Consider the following 14,193-nt stretch of genomic DNA (forward strand, 5'->3'; position numbering starts at 1 on the left):
GTTTAGATAAACATGCACATAGACAATTATCCATGGTAATTCTGAAACTCAAGTTTTGCATTCGTGTTCTGTCTGAAAGCAAAGTGATCAAGCCTGAAAAAAATTTTGTAACAGCAAGCAAAGAAAATTCTGTTATCGGTGATAAGGGTTTGTTTTTCTTTCCTTCTCCATTCCACAAAGTGTTAAAAGTCCTAGACCAGGAGCAGTTGCCTGATAACAAAAGAAATACGTAATTTGTAGCAGGTGGTTCTAATTGTGCCCATCAAATCTGTCGCTCAATTGTGCAGAAGAGTGGAAAATCAATTAGTGACTACAAGCTTGGGTACCGGTGAGTGACAGGAGTGCCTTAACTCAAACAGGAAATCAGTAATGGAAGAAAATGATTACCAAGGTTACTAGTGGATAGTCTTGGATCTGAGGAGACTTTCCATCTTCTGCCCAACCTTCTCAGACAAAAGATGCTGTTGAAAAATATCCGAATGTGTATTGTCACTCAAAGAACAGTATGGTGTGGGTCTTCGTTTCTTATCTGATAAAGTCTGAGTGAATAAAAATCAAGAGCATAGGGCCCTTCCTTTCCTCAACTTGCATGTCCCATGTTGGAGTCACTGCTTTGGGTGTAGACACGTTTGCAGGGCCTTGTGCCTACTTGTAAACTGCCTGGGAGAGCTCCTCCCTGGGGTAACGTGTAGTAGCTCGGGGGCTTGGCTGGTGACTGAGTAGCATGACAGCGCAAGGTCACCTGGGGGGCCTAGGAGGCTGGGATGGGATGAAAACAAATTTACCTATGCTATTGTTCTGCTTGGGAGCTGGACCACGCATTAGCTTTGGCTACTGAATACAGTTTATCAAAGAAAAAGTTTGTGGTAGTCACAGCATACTCTTGTATCCAGCTTTGGGAAAATGAAACAGAGTAGATTTTTTCCAGACACTTTCTATCATTTGCATAAGGTTCCCGAAGGATTCTCAGAAAGTGAAGTGTTTGAACTCCAACAGATGTCTGCCTTACTGGGGTCACTTAGGCACTATGAGCTTTCTGTAATGTCACTTTGAATTTATCCATTTACTGTTTTATTTCACTTTCTTCAGTTGTTTCATGTGTCTCTTTATCTGCTGGCCTGCTAGTAGCACGAGGACAATTGCACCATGACTTTTATTTGTTTTGTGCAGCATGCCAGTGTTTAATATGATGCCTCTCACAATAGAGATATTCAGTATGTATTTTTCTAATAAACTCTTGACTGTTGATTGTTTGCGTAGTCAGATAACATATGAAAGTAATTAACACAGTGCCAGGTATGTGAGGCACTCAATGAATATTACACAAAAAAAGAAATGAGAGAATAAGACATAAAAACAGGTGAAATAATTAGACCTTGTTCTTCACTGGAAAAAAAATAATTGTAATTAACGAAAGAGCACAGCTTCATTGGTCAGACTCCTGAAAAAAGTCCAATGTTGACACACTGACTGGAGGACTTACCAACCCAAGGTGGTCTTGAAGCCTTTTGGGTGGGTGAGCAGGCAGAAGATAAAGGTCCTTCCACCTGGTAGCTATTCTGGGAAGGAGGAAAGTAGAACTAAAAACAACATTGAGATATATCAGAGGTCGTGCTATCCCCCAAAGAAAGGGTCTCCTGACCATAAAATGTTTCACCAGGCAATTTATTTTGCAAATGCTATCAATCTATTCATGTGTGTGTGTGTGTGTGTGTGTGTGTGCAGGTGCATTCCTGTGCATGGTTTGGAGGAAAGACTGGGAAAGAAGTTAAGAGGTAAGAGGAGAAAGGAAATTTGTGTGGCTTTGAATGTTGATTTCCTATGTGGAGAAAGCAGAGAAGTCACACAGAATTCCTCCTGGGGGTTAGACCTACATGTGAAGGGTCTCTAGATAAAACCATAGCACCAGTTGTCCTCTTTCCTGGTCTTCAATGAATATTTTTAGAGACCATTGCCTCAGTTAAAAAAAAAAAAGCAAGTGACTAGCCTTGTGGTGATAGTTTTCTGTGGAACCACTGAAGAATTCTACCTTGCTTTTGTCTTTGGCTTGGAGGAGTCATTCTCCTAGCCCTTATTGTCCTCCTGAGATTGATAGTGACACTGAGGTCACTTCTGATGTTGGTACTTTCATTCCCTGCTACACATCTGAAGCATGTTGCAAATTGTATGGAGTGTAAAAGGGACACAGATTCTCTGCATGGAGAAGACATCTATGCACAGAGAAATCTAAATCTAAACAAACACAGACCTAGGAAGCAATGGGGAAGCATTTGAAAATCCTCCACAGTTTAGTTTTACTTATTTTTGTTCTAAAAAACCCCACATGACTCACACACATTACATTTCAAAAATACTTCATTTTTAAATGGCATATTTTTTCTGTAAGCACTTAGACGAAATAGAAATACACCTGAATAAATTAACAAGCTAGATAATTAATAAATCTTTATGGAAAGTAAAAGTCATCTTCAATTTTACTGTTTGTTACTAAAGTATACTATACATTAAAGCATTAAATTATTTAATTTAATACTCTAAATTATTGATCATTTTAAGAACAACATTGTATGATTTAAATTCATCTAAATCAACAATTTAAATAATTTAATACCCTAATGTATAGTACACTTTAGATTTTGGCAAGTGACTGATTATGGATAAATTTGACCATTCCAAGAGCCCTCAAAAAAAAAAGCATAGTCATGTTTCTGATAGAAAACTTCTATTTTACCTGTTTGTAATGGTTACAAGTGCAGGAGGACAGTAGTAACCACTGGAGGCATGGTCAAAGCTTCGAAGGACAGTGTCAATTTTGTAACAGAATCCGCCATGTCTCTTCCATCCCTTAAAGAAGGAAAAGAAAACTTAAGGACATAATCTGATTTAGTTAAATAGCAAAATATATATTTGTGTGTGTATTCTTATTTACCATTTATACAACTTTCTTTTCTGAGCCACTCAAAACTTGAATTTTTGTCTTGATATCTTTATATTTATTCTATCTGATAATGCCATTTGCTACAGCCACTTCTACATTTATTTAATTAATTCTTAAAACCTAAAAGCTTTAACTTAAAATCTTAAAACCTAAAACCTTAAAAGCAAATGAAAATAAAGGGACATGCACTCAAGATCTCTCCTCCCCACTCCCCACTTTCTCTCTGTCTGTTTATAGACTTATAGGATTTCATGTAAATGGTTCCTACAGGGTTATAGAAATCAAATCTTGGCTTTGAGGACAGAATGCATAGGTTTGAACCCAGGCTGTACCATCGTGTGACCTTATTTAACTCGCCATGTCTTAGTTTTCTCCTCTGTAAATGGAGATAATAATAGTATCCACGGGGTTGTTCTGAGAATCAAAGGGAGACAGTGCAGGCAGAGACTGTGGAATAGAGCCAGGAATTTAGTACGAGCAAAGAGGGCATAAGTATCTAGATAACAACATGTTATATTTTTTCAACTTTCTCTCACATTGCTTATTTCATGTTATCCCACTGAGATTCATTGAGATTACAGAGATGGATAAAGTCAGAGACTAGTGGAGACGGTGGCCTGGAACCCAATTCTCATGCAATCCAGGATGGTCTTGACTGGATCATCATGCTCCCAAATAGAGATTGGTGAAAATACATTTTTTTTGGTAGATATTATTCCTAAATTAATTGGCTAGACTTTTAGAGAGAAAGCAAACAAGCTTTGGCACTCAGACAAAAATGACAAATGTGTAGCTGTGTAGCTCAGCCCTGGGAGCGATGAAGGGTGGCTCTATTCTTTAAAATCATACAATGCAGGAGACATGGATTCATTAGTCTTCTCTATTTCAACTGAGTTAGTTTAGTTCTTTTTTTCCCCAATATTAGAAAATCATATCACTTCTATCAATCTATTTTTATGTATTCACCAGTTTTAAAATACACTTCACTTTGTGTCATGCCAAAACTTACCAGATTTTGATCAGATATAAAATGATTTCTGCTATACTATTCAGAAAAGGTCTTGGTCTTGCAGTAAATTAGAGAAAAATCTTGTTTTAGAAATAAGCTATTTTAGTTCAAAACATTATTAAATGAGGCGTGGATCACAGGAGTGCCTGCTGCATCCAGCCCACCAGGATGTGCTCTGAACTCACCCCCTTAACTTCTCTCCTCAACCTTATCTGTGTGAGTAATTGACAGTGTCAGCCGAACCCCTCCATAGGTCACTCCAGATGGGGCAGGGAGGTTAGACTGCTTTTGTATTTGGAAGGACAGGAGGAGAAAGGCTGACAATTTGACCTTTCTGACAAAGTATTCCTTCTTCATTAGTGGTTTTTAGATCATAGGCTGCTTAGCAAAACAAAAAATCCAAGAACTGAACTGGCTCAAGAGAAGAGGGGAAAATGTGGCATTGTAATAACCAGAAAAACAAAGACTCTTTACTACAAGCCTTTGCTCACACAATGAAAGTGGGAAGAATAACTGATTGTATTTGTGAATATCCTTTGTACACGAGGTGCCATTTCATTTTAAATGAAATGATGGTGGTGACAATACTGAAACAATTGCTTATATTATCCAGTCCCAAAAAAGTGACTCTGATAGAAATAAATTGTTAAAAAATTTCTGCTTTGAAATTACCAAGACATTTTATAAGTTGATTGTGCATGTGCAGACTGTTTAGAGAATTGCATTGAAGCAACTGGCTAAAAGAAAAGAAACTTTTGAAACCATATTCATACACAGATGCATAAAGAAATTAATGGAATTTCACCATAAAGTTAGACAACTGGCTCTGAACTCAGGATCTTTAAATATTGGTAAGGCTACCCAGAAAAAGGGAAGCAGTATACAAAAGTTTGAATAGAACATCAGTTGTTTCTGCTGTGTAAGAAGCTAATTACCCTTTCAACATAAATAAAACATGTTGAGTTGCCTTGAAAGCCACTGTAAGACAGAATTTTTTTCAATATTTCTGGTCAGATAGAGATTAGGTCAATGATCAGCTTTAACTCAGTAGTTGTAATCATTAGCTACAATGTTTGGTCACATGTCAGCTATGGTACATGTATTATTCAGCTAAAGTATGAAGAGTAACTGATTAATGAATCAAATGCAGTTTCTGGAGAGATGGGTCATCATTTAATTGGAACATAAGTAACTGGATTAGAAGAGAAAATAATGAAAAGAGAACTGAATAAAAACCAGATCTGTAAAAAATTTGAGATTCACACAGCATAAAAATCTCCAGTACTTAAATCCAAAATATTTAGGGGTGTGTGTGTGAGAGAGAGAGAGAACACATGTGTTGAGGACACTGATAGGTAAATTTTTTGTAACTTACTGCAGAATACTGAATGTATTTCAAGAAGTTTAAAAAAGATTATTTTCTAACTTTAAGCCTAAAGTATTAAGTATTTTTTAAGTACTGAAAATAGTACTTTAAAAACCAAAAGTAGTTTATTACTTAAAATACTAAGTAATACTTCTATTATCCCTTTCCTAAATAATAGATATATTGCAAGCATGCACCTCTCTTCATTACTGTATTTTATTCAAATATTCAAGTTGAAGACAAGTGAAAAGGAAAGCAAGACTCTAGGTGCAGAAGGTCACTCTCTGACTCAAAGGAATACATTTGTTTTCACTCTGACAGTCTTCATTGGAAGACAATGAAAACCACGTGTGAGACAGGGCATCTCATGACAGGCATTGTTTGTACAGATGGTAGAACAGGATCATTTACATTTTTTATCTCAAAAGAAAACTAGTCTTGGGTGGAAGTAGATGGTAAGACAACAGTGCTTTGCAGAGCTGTAAATCCTTCAAGTGACTAGCTGATAATTGTCTGGTTTGTTAAAAGTAGCCCACATTCAGGAAAAGAGAGAAGGAAAGGAAAGAAGGAAGGAAGAGAGGGAGGGGAAAGAGAGGGAGGAGAGAACAAAGGCAGGAGAGAGAGGGAGAGAGAGATTAATTCATTTTAAATTGATGGTGGATAAATTATTCTGGTTGTGAAGTCTTTGCAATGTTAAGAGCTCTTACCTCTTGACAGCCTGATTCAGTGTTAGAAAGGATATGGCCTGCTTTCTTACAAACGTAAAAATGTGTTTCTTCGCAATTTTTAACTTTCCAGTGTCCCTCCTAAGGGGAAAAAATGTTACAAGATGAATGAATACACTCTGTTACTAATACTGATAGGCAACACCAATTATTTTGAATAAAAATATGATTAATAATAAGTGTTTCAGGGTGGGGTACAGTGTCAGGATCTTATGCTGTCATTAGAAAAGGTTGATTCTCTGCATACGAGTGGGAGGTCTGGCTTTACATTAAGCTACTCTCAATTTTTTTAAAAGATGGGATAAGTAGCGATTCTTAATCTTTTGTGTGCACCAGAATCACCTGGAGGAGTTACTAATACACAGTCGACTGGGCGCCATGATCTGCGTGTCTCATTCAGTAGGTCAGGTAGGACCTGAGAATTTGCATTTTTAACAAGTTTTCAGGCGATATTGATGCTGGTGGTCGGGGGGGGGGCCACACTTCGAGAACCACTTGGATGAAACTATCCCCCTGACTATGGGAGAGTGCTGCTTCCTCTCTTCAACCGGTTTTAGATTTAAAATTGAATACTTTGTTGCATACCTGGTGCTGTGTAAACCTGATGCTGAGGAAAAGCCTAAGATAACATTATCATAGCCAAACTCCATGTTCCACTCCCAGTGCCCTTCTTCACCATGAATCCTCCAAAGCCCCACTCCATTTTCTCTTTATGTGATGGGCAGATACCTTCATGTCTTCTAGCTCTACTGAAGGCTATTCTTATATCCTTCATTAATAATGATTAAAATTTTATCCCCCCCGAAGGATTTTTTTATTTTAACAGACCTTTAGGCTAAAATCACATGATTCAAATTTTAGGTGGTATCTCAGGCATGCAGGGTTTTAGGGGAATACAGAGCTCTTCCATGACCCTCAGAAACATACTATGTAGGAGGCTGACACCTTCAAATGTTAAAAGCAGCCTTGTAGCCCTTTCCTGTAGAGTTTTCCAGCAAACCATCCAGTGGGATAGTGTCAGGCACAGTGTAGTTGCTGAGTAACTATTGGACAGATGGATGAATGAATAGCTTCCTAAGCTCTCAGATTCAAATTGAAGTGTCAGCCATACTTGCCTGAGTGCTGTAATTGGACTGCACATTTTTTTTTGACAGCCTTAAAACATAAAACAATGGAGTGTGTCTTAAAAGTAAGTGCTTAGAAATTTCTCATGTTTGGCTGGCAAGGTCACTTTGTCAAGCTACTTAAGTAACATTTAGTAAACTGCTTCTTGGGGGAACTTGGTATAGTATCCTGGCGTTTTGAAAGAATGAGGATACCTACCAAATCTCAACCTCCTAAAACTCAGCCAGTGAGTTCAGCAGCTCTTCAATCAAAGAGATTCTAAACATATGAAAAACAAAAAGCCTTCAAATAGCTTGGAATTAAACTAATCTCTTTCCAATGTATTCTCTGGGTAACAGCCACAGTTACTCTTAAAATGTAAATCAGATCATGCCCTTTGTCTCCTTGAAGCCCTTTAGTGGTTCCTATCAAACATGGCAAGCCTTGGCTGACTTTGGGCAGTAGTCCCCTGCTGGAATGTTGTTCCTCTGACCTTCAAGATTTTTATTTTTCCCCTTTACATCCCTGCTTCAATGTCACCTCTTTAATGTAACCTCTTCCATGACTGTCCTGTCTGAAATAGATGTCCCAACCCAAGTTTCTCACCGTTTTGAACCTACTTCCTCAGAGCTACCGTCACAGCCATAATTACCATGATTTTGGTGTGTATGTGTTAGCTGCCTAGCACGGAAGCCTCATGAGGGGCAGGCACTGTGCCTGTCTTAGTCTCTTCCACAGCCCCAGTCCTCAGCACAGGTGGCGCTCAGTGCAAGTCCAGCAAAGTGAGCACTGAACAAATGAGTCAACTTACAGGTTGCTCTGCTGAGACACATTGCTGGCTTCTATTTGGAAAAATCTGGGGCTCAAGTGTGTGCCAGTTTGTAAAGGTGACGGAGGAGCCACTAGACCATTCAAAAGAAACTGGAATTCTATTGCTGCTCAAACCAACCCATGTTTCTGATGCATTTCCTGCAAGAGATAAATGGAAATTACTTACAATAATCTTAGTATCTGCAAAGGAGATAACACACAGGGGCTATTACCGACATATACCGCTTTACATGTGATTTCTTCTTTCTTTATTCATTGGATGAAACCTGTTTAAGTTTCAGTATGAAACATCTCCAATATAGGCCTTATAAGTGAGGCAGAGGGGGAGGTAAAGCCAGTGCAAGGACAGAGCTTGCACAAGTGAGATTGCTGGAACTCTAGTTAGTTCCTACTACAGTGTGGGGAATAGACCTAAAAAGTCTGGTTTTTCTTCTGCCTCTAGAAAGGAAAAATAAGAGGGTATTTTGGATTAAGAAAAGGGTACTTAAAAAAAAAACAACTTTTAATGGTGTCTGGCTTTTATTCTTTTTTTTTTTTTTTTTGCCTTGGGGAAAAAGGAGCAGAAACTCTTAGTAGCATTGAATGGGAGCAATGAATGGGTTTGCTAGAAAAGTAAATAAAATAAATCTTGCCACTCTAGGTAGGGTGAAAAGACTCTCACAGATGGAGAGAGATGTTCCAGTGCGCCATCAAGATGGAGGCAGCTGTAGGAGTCCTTTAATCCCAAATGTAAAGGGTGACAAAATTGACAAGAGGAGCTTTGTTTTCACTCCAAACTAAGACCTAACATTGAACAGGTCATCAGAGTAGATGCTGGAGATCCTTTCCATTTAAAAAATTTATGCTGAGTCAATGATTTCACGGTTTTCCAGCAGAATTCTTTGTCAATATATGACAACGGTAGGGGCAGATCTGCTCTGGTGGAAAAAGCTGGGTGGAGGCCTTGTTGCTTGGAAACCACCACACCAAATAAATTATCCATTTTCACTGGCTAAAATCCAACATTTCCTAGTGCTTGGATTACATGACCACAGCACACTACTGCTATCTAGTGCCCATAATTACTACTATCTAGTGCCCATAATTCAGGCTTTTTTAGAAATTTCAGGAAATGACCATTGCCCCTTAAAAAACCTACATAGATATATTAGGTATTTTGACATGTGTGAGATGTTACAAAGTTCCCAAACATGTATTTTGTAAAACAAACAAACAAACAAACAAAAAACCCAATGAATTTATACTCCTGGATATTATTTGGAAATTTCAGATATATGTGCCATAAATAATCACTTTCAAGTAGCTTAATTTCTTTTTAGCTCCACTAATATAGTTACCACATTACATTTCACACCTCTTAAATCAAAGACTCTTGGCACTCACCATCTCCAAGAAGGGTTGTAAGAAACTCCACCTCTGCTAACGAAGCTATGTCTGTTAGTGTACTGTTATCAGACTGGCAGGAATGCAAAGCTTCATTCCAGGTCTTCTCTTCTTTCAGAAGTTTATAGCAATAACGATTGTGGGGATTCCAGCCAGGCTCACAGTGGGTAGCATAATATTTCCAAGCATCTTTTTCTTTTTAAACCAACAAAACCAATGTCATTTTCTACAATTATTTTACCATTACTTATTACCCTCAATATAAATTACCATTAATATATGATTATTTTTTAAATTTGAAAAGCAGAAACATATAATACAATGATATAAATCATAGCCTTCTAGATCTTCAGACCTTAGAAGAATCCACTCTATGATCTAGCTTCATTTTCCAGATGAGATAATCTAAGGCACAGAGAGGTTAAGGAGACTTGGTAAAGTTGATACAACCAAAGTGAATGTCAGGGCTAGATACAAAATTTAGCAGTTAGAGCTGTCCTTCTAAAAAAATATTTTTACACTGAAAAAGGAGTATTACAGAACACACTTTAAACGGTTCTTAAAGGATTTTATACACAGTATTAGGTGAGGGGAGTTATTTACCCTCAACTGAAAAGAGTCTGAAATTCTGCTACTTCCTCCAGAACAGAGATGACAAAAAGCTTGGATCCTGGGGGTCAGTCTGAGTGGCTGTGGTGTCCCTCTGGGTTCATATGGACTCCGGGTTTGACTTACGGGAAAAGAGCGCCCAGATGCTTTGACATTGGCGGGGAAGGCAGCTGTGTGCCTGCCAGTTTTGGCTCTCCTCTTCCAGGAGCTTGCCCCTAGACTGGGTGACTCCCTTAAGCATTAATTTAGTTAGAAACAACTTCACTGCTCTTTGGGAAACAAGACATTCTTTTAAAATTGCTTCTAGGACTCTGACAGCGATTAGAATCACCATGGAAGAATGTTAGAACATTTAGATATTATCTATCCCAGTGGTTTTCAAACTAAAAACATACTCACAGAGCCCCCTTTAAAAATGGGACCATAAACTTTACTCTAAAGATAAGATAAAGAGATAAACGAGGAACTTCTCTGACGCAGGGTGGAAACAAGCAAGGAACCTGGGGACCCCGGATACATAGATTGAAGACACTGGACTAGATCATCAAAAGTATTTGTTGAACTTGAAGCTACAGCAAATAATGCAAACAAACTTAGCTTAGTTGCCCTCATTTCTTTTCTTCTGACCTCAATTAATAAATCAGGAGAGCAAATAAAACAGAAGAAAAGAAGGATAGCAGAAGGCAGTGCAGGAGGACATAAGAAAAAAAATGAAAGAAGAAATTGAGACAGGAAAATGAAAGGGAAAGAGGGAGGGACAGGACAATAACACCACCAGCAATTTCAGCACATTCTTGACATAATGAAAAAATCTCTCCATGAAAGCTGGCACGATGCTTCTCCTCGCCTCCGTTCTCTGCAATACCCTTAGACTTAGCAGCTTGAAGAAAAATAAAAGTCAAAGCTTAATTGTAAGGGATAAGACTTTAAAATGATAATTCAGCTTGTTATTTTAAATGTAGAGTTGTTTCTATTTATGCTGGTAATGATTCTTTAAAAAATGGTTATGTTTTTAACTCTACTTTCTGAGTTAAGATATTAATTCCCACAGAAACTAAAAAGAGATAACTGACCTTAAAAACAGAAATAACTGGGCTTTAGGAACTAGATTGTAATTTGTTGGTATTTAAATCTTAGTTACACCAAAAGCTGTTGTCGGTTATTTCTAGGAGGATGTGTTACTAGTAAGAGATACGGAGCGTGATAGGAAATCAATGAGGTAAAGAATTTTAAAAAACCGTTTACTGATTTACATACTTAATTTCTAGGGTAGCCATAAATAAAACTCAACTAGAAAAGGAAGCATATTTTTTTTTCTAAGGCAGAAAGAATGCACAGTTTTTGAAAAGAGTGGGAGAAAATGTTTTCTATACTTAGATTATTTTGCTTTAGCTTTTGGAAAAAACCTAAATGCATTTGTTAAATTCCTGCTGCCTTTGGAATAACAGATCTTATCTAGTTACACATTTTTAGTCATATAAAAACTAGCTTTAGCTAAGTTTAAAATATGAATTATTAGCAAAAATAGAGGAATTTGAATATTATATTTAAATATATTTGAGGACAAGTAAGCAATTCATAAAAAAACTTAAAAACACTTACCAACTACTTCCTGATCAGTGTGGTTTAGGTATTTTTTACATATATAAGGCAAGGTAGACTCACAATCCCGACTTCTCCAGGCATTTGGCATAAATGCATTAAATGTTCCACAGTGATATTCAATGAATGGCTCAAAATTTATTTCTGAAAATACAATGTGTGTGTTAGAAGCAAAAGCAGTTAGTTTAATATATGTTGAAATGCAGTTTTAGCATCAAGGAGACAGCCCTTCTCTTTGGCATAAGTAGTAAATCCTGTAAGATGTTATATTTATGATTTTGCAGTTGAAGTCCAGGCATGACAATGAAATGATTTCCCAAAGATAGCAACAACTGATTTTATCGTTTCCAAGTAGAGAAATATTTTGCAATCTGTTGCTATTTTTAAAAACAACTGAGTAGAATCTTGGCTTTGACCCAAATCCTCCTGCAACTTTGGCTAAATAGCTTATCTTCTTGGCCTCCATTTTCTGGTCCAGAATAGCATGCCTTGTAGGAATTCAATCAGGCTTTAAAAATGTTTATAAGCCACTTTCACAGTCACATAGCTTACATATACGTGGGAAATACTGCTATTTTAGGCCGTGGGATGATGCTACCTGTCGAAGGTAAACAAAATGCTGCAGGTACCTGGGTTCCAGTTCAGGTAGTTGAGGGGTGTTCTGTCAGACCACTGCCAGCCAGCGTTTTCATCCAGCTGATTCAGCCCTATCCACAATTCCACTGCTTCACTGCCCAAGTGCTCTGAAATGAAGAGAAATACGGACTTTCAAAAACAAACAAACAAACAAACAAAAAAAACAGTATTACACTTCTTTCTTGTTTTCCTATTCCTGGAGCATGGAGTCCTAAATTAACTCCACCAATGACAGAAAAGGCTTTAAGTGCTACTAAGCCCCACCCTGGTGCTTCAGAGTAAAAAAGCCAGCAGCTGACAGCAGCTGTGAAGTGCTTAATGTAAGCACCCACCCAGAAATGCTGCTTCTCAGTGGCCTTCAATCCATCAAGTCTGCATGGTGACAAATTTGAGGCCATTTAATTTGTGTGAGCTCATGCACCCGAGGGTTTTAAAGAGTGAAGGAGGAAGTGTCCAGGGCCACTGCCAGGAAGTGCCCCTTTGTCTTCCTTCTTTTGCCACCTATGCGTGGTGGCCTCAGTCTGGAGGCTCTGGGATTTAAGGAGGTGTGCTAAAGCAAGCAGGGGGAGGGCTGTCTATTTGAGGAGCCAGTCTAGCCTAGAGGATGGCACAGCCCAAGGGACCAGAGCGTCCAGAGGGATCAACAGCAGGCTGGGGCCGTGAGCAGTGCAAACGCTTCTTCAGCGTGGGGTGGGAGAAGGTTTTCTGGCCCCGGAAACTCTGCTCCAAGCCAGTGCACCACGGCACCTTGTGTTTTAATTCAACACCATTTTTGTTATAGATGCTATGTATAAACATGTGCATCGACACACTTGTGTAGAAAAATATGTTTATCAAAATTGTAGAATTCAGGGAAATTTTTCTTTGGCTTTTCTTTCCATGCACCTGAATATTAAAAATTATTCTAGAATAAACATGTACTACTTGTGCTGTAAAATTTGGGGGGGGGGAAACAGTGTCAGAGACTTTTAGTGAAAGTGCCTAGTTTTGTGACACCTTCAAATGTTGCCATTGAATCTTTTAATCTATAAAGGAGAGCATTGTTCCCTTATGGTTCATCTGCTTCAGAACCCAGTTTATTCTGAGCCAGATGCCGGGGCCATGCCTGAGACTGAGACCCTGACAGATAAGAGTTATAAATAAAGTGCATGTATGTCTCAGTTTGCCTGGAAAATTCATAGCTTTTGCTGGTAGTTCCAGAATAAGTATTAATGGCAGCCCCTTTTACTCTCAAAAGAGTCTCAGTTTGGATGATCAATTGTATGGGTCGCCCAGGTTATTAAGATTAGTGCATTCAGACCACGAGGTTGCAGCACCCTCTGTGATTGGGCATTTTAATATAACAGTGGAAAACTGGAAGAACCTAACCACTTAAGGAAAAAGGAAAAGATGCTTTATAATTTTGAGACCCCCAAAATCACTTAGCAGAAAAAGCATAACATTCATGGGCCCAGCCCTTCCAAGTTTCTGCGGCATAAACACTCTTCCTTATGTCTGAGTAGCCCTTTCAATAGCACGATTTGATTAAATCATCTAAAGGGTGTCATGAAGACAGTAGGCAGAACAGAAGATGGATTGACAAGATGGAGAAATTTCCACATTTCTGCATTTCATATCATGTAAATGCCAAGTGATGCTTTCAAATAATCTACCTAAAATATTTAGATATAAATTATTCCTATCTTAAAATTATTTTGAATAGTCTCTATGCAATTGTTTTAACAATACACATAAAAATATTGTGTAATTTATAATCTGTGTTTAAAAGTACAAAAATAGTCTATTTAGCTTTACAACTAAATTGGATCATAATTCTATAATCATAAATTCAAACCTAAATTCCTTTGGATATTTCTAGGCATTTGTGGCACCTTGGATAATTCTTTATACCATAGTTAATGTTCATCAGTCATTAACAAGAAACAGTAGATTATTCTCATCAATAAAAAATACCTTGGTCAGAACAAGCTTTAGTCTTTATGAATAGACT

At 37.8% G+C, this 14,193-nt stretch overlaps 1 protein-coding gene across 3 annotated transcripts in view; it reads right to left on the bottom strand.

The window, feature by feature from the left end:
* PLA2R1 (phospholipase A2 receptor 1) overlaps positions 1-14,193 on the bottom strand; it is a 104,164-nt gene that overhangs the window by 58,529 nt on the left and 31,442 nt on the right. For all 3 annotated transcript variants that reach the window (XR_012507000.1, XM_074363767.1, XM_074363766.1), the window contains exons 5-10: positions 12,197-12,310; positions 11,568-11,711; positions 9,357-9,551; positions 7,954-8,111; positions 6,021-6,119; positions 2,732-2,844 (exon numbers count right to left, since the gene is read on the bottom strand). Coding sequence is in view for 2 of the 3 variants with exons in the window: in XM_074363767.1 (XP_074219868.1) it covers positions 2,732-2,844; positions 6,021-6,119; positions 7,954-8,111; positions 9,357-9,551; positions 11,568-11,711; positions 12,197-12,310 (823 nt within the window). In the remaining variant the exon portion in view is untranslated. The remainder of the gene's footprint in view (positions 1-2,731; positions 2,845-6,020; positions 6,120-7,953; positions 8,112-9,356; positions 9,552-11,567; positions 11,712-12,196; positions 12,311-14,193) is intronic.

The sequence above is a fragment of the Camelus bactrianus genome, chromosome 5, assembly GCF_048773025.1.
Source record: "Camelus bactrianus isolate YW-2024 breed Bactrian camel chromosome 5, ASM4877302v1, whole genome shotgun sequence".
NCBI lineage: Eukaryota > Metazoa > Chordata > Mammalia > Artiodactyla > Camelidae > Camelus > Camelus bactrianus.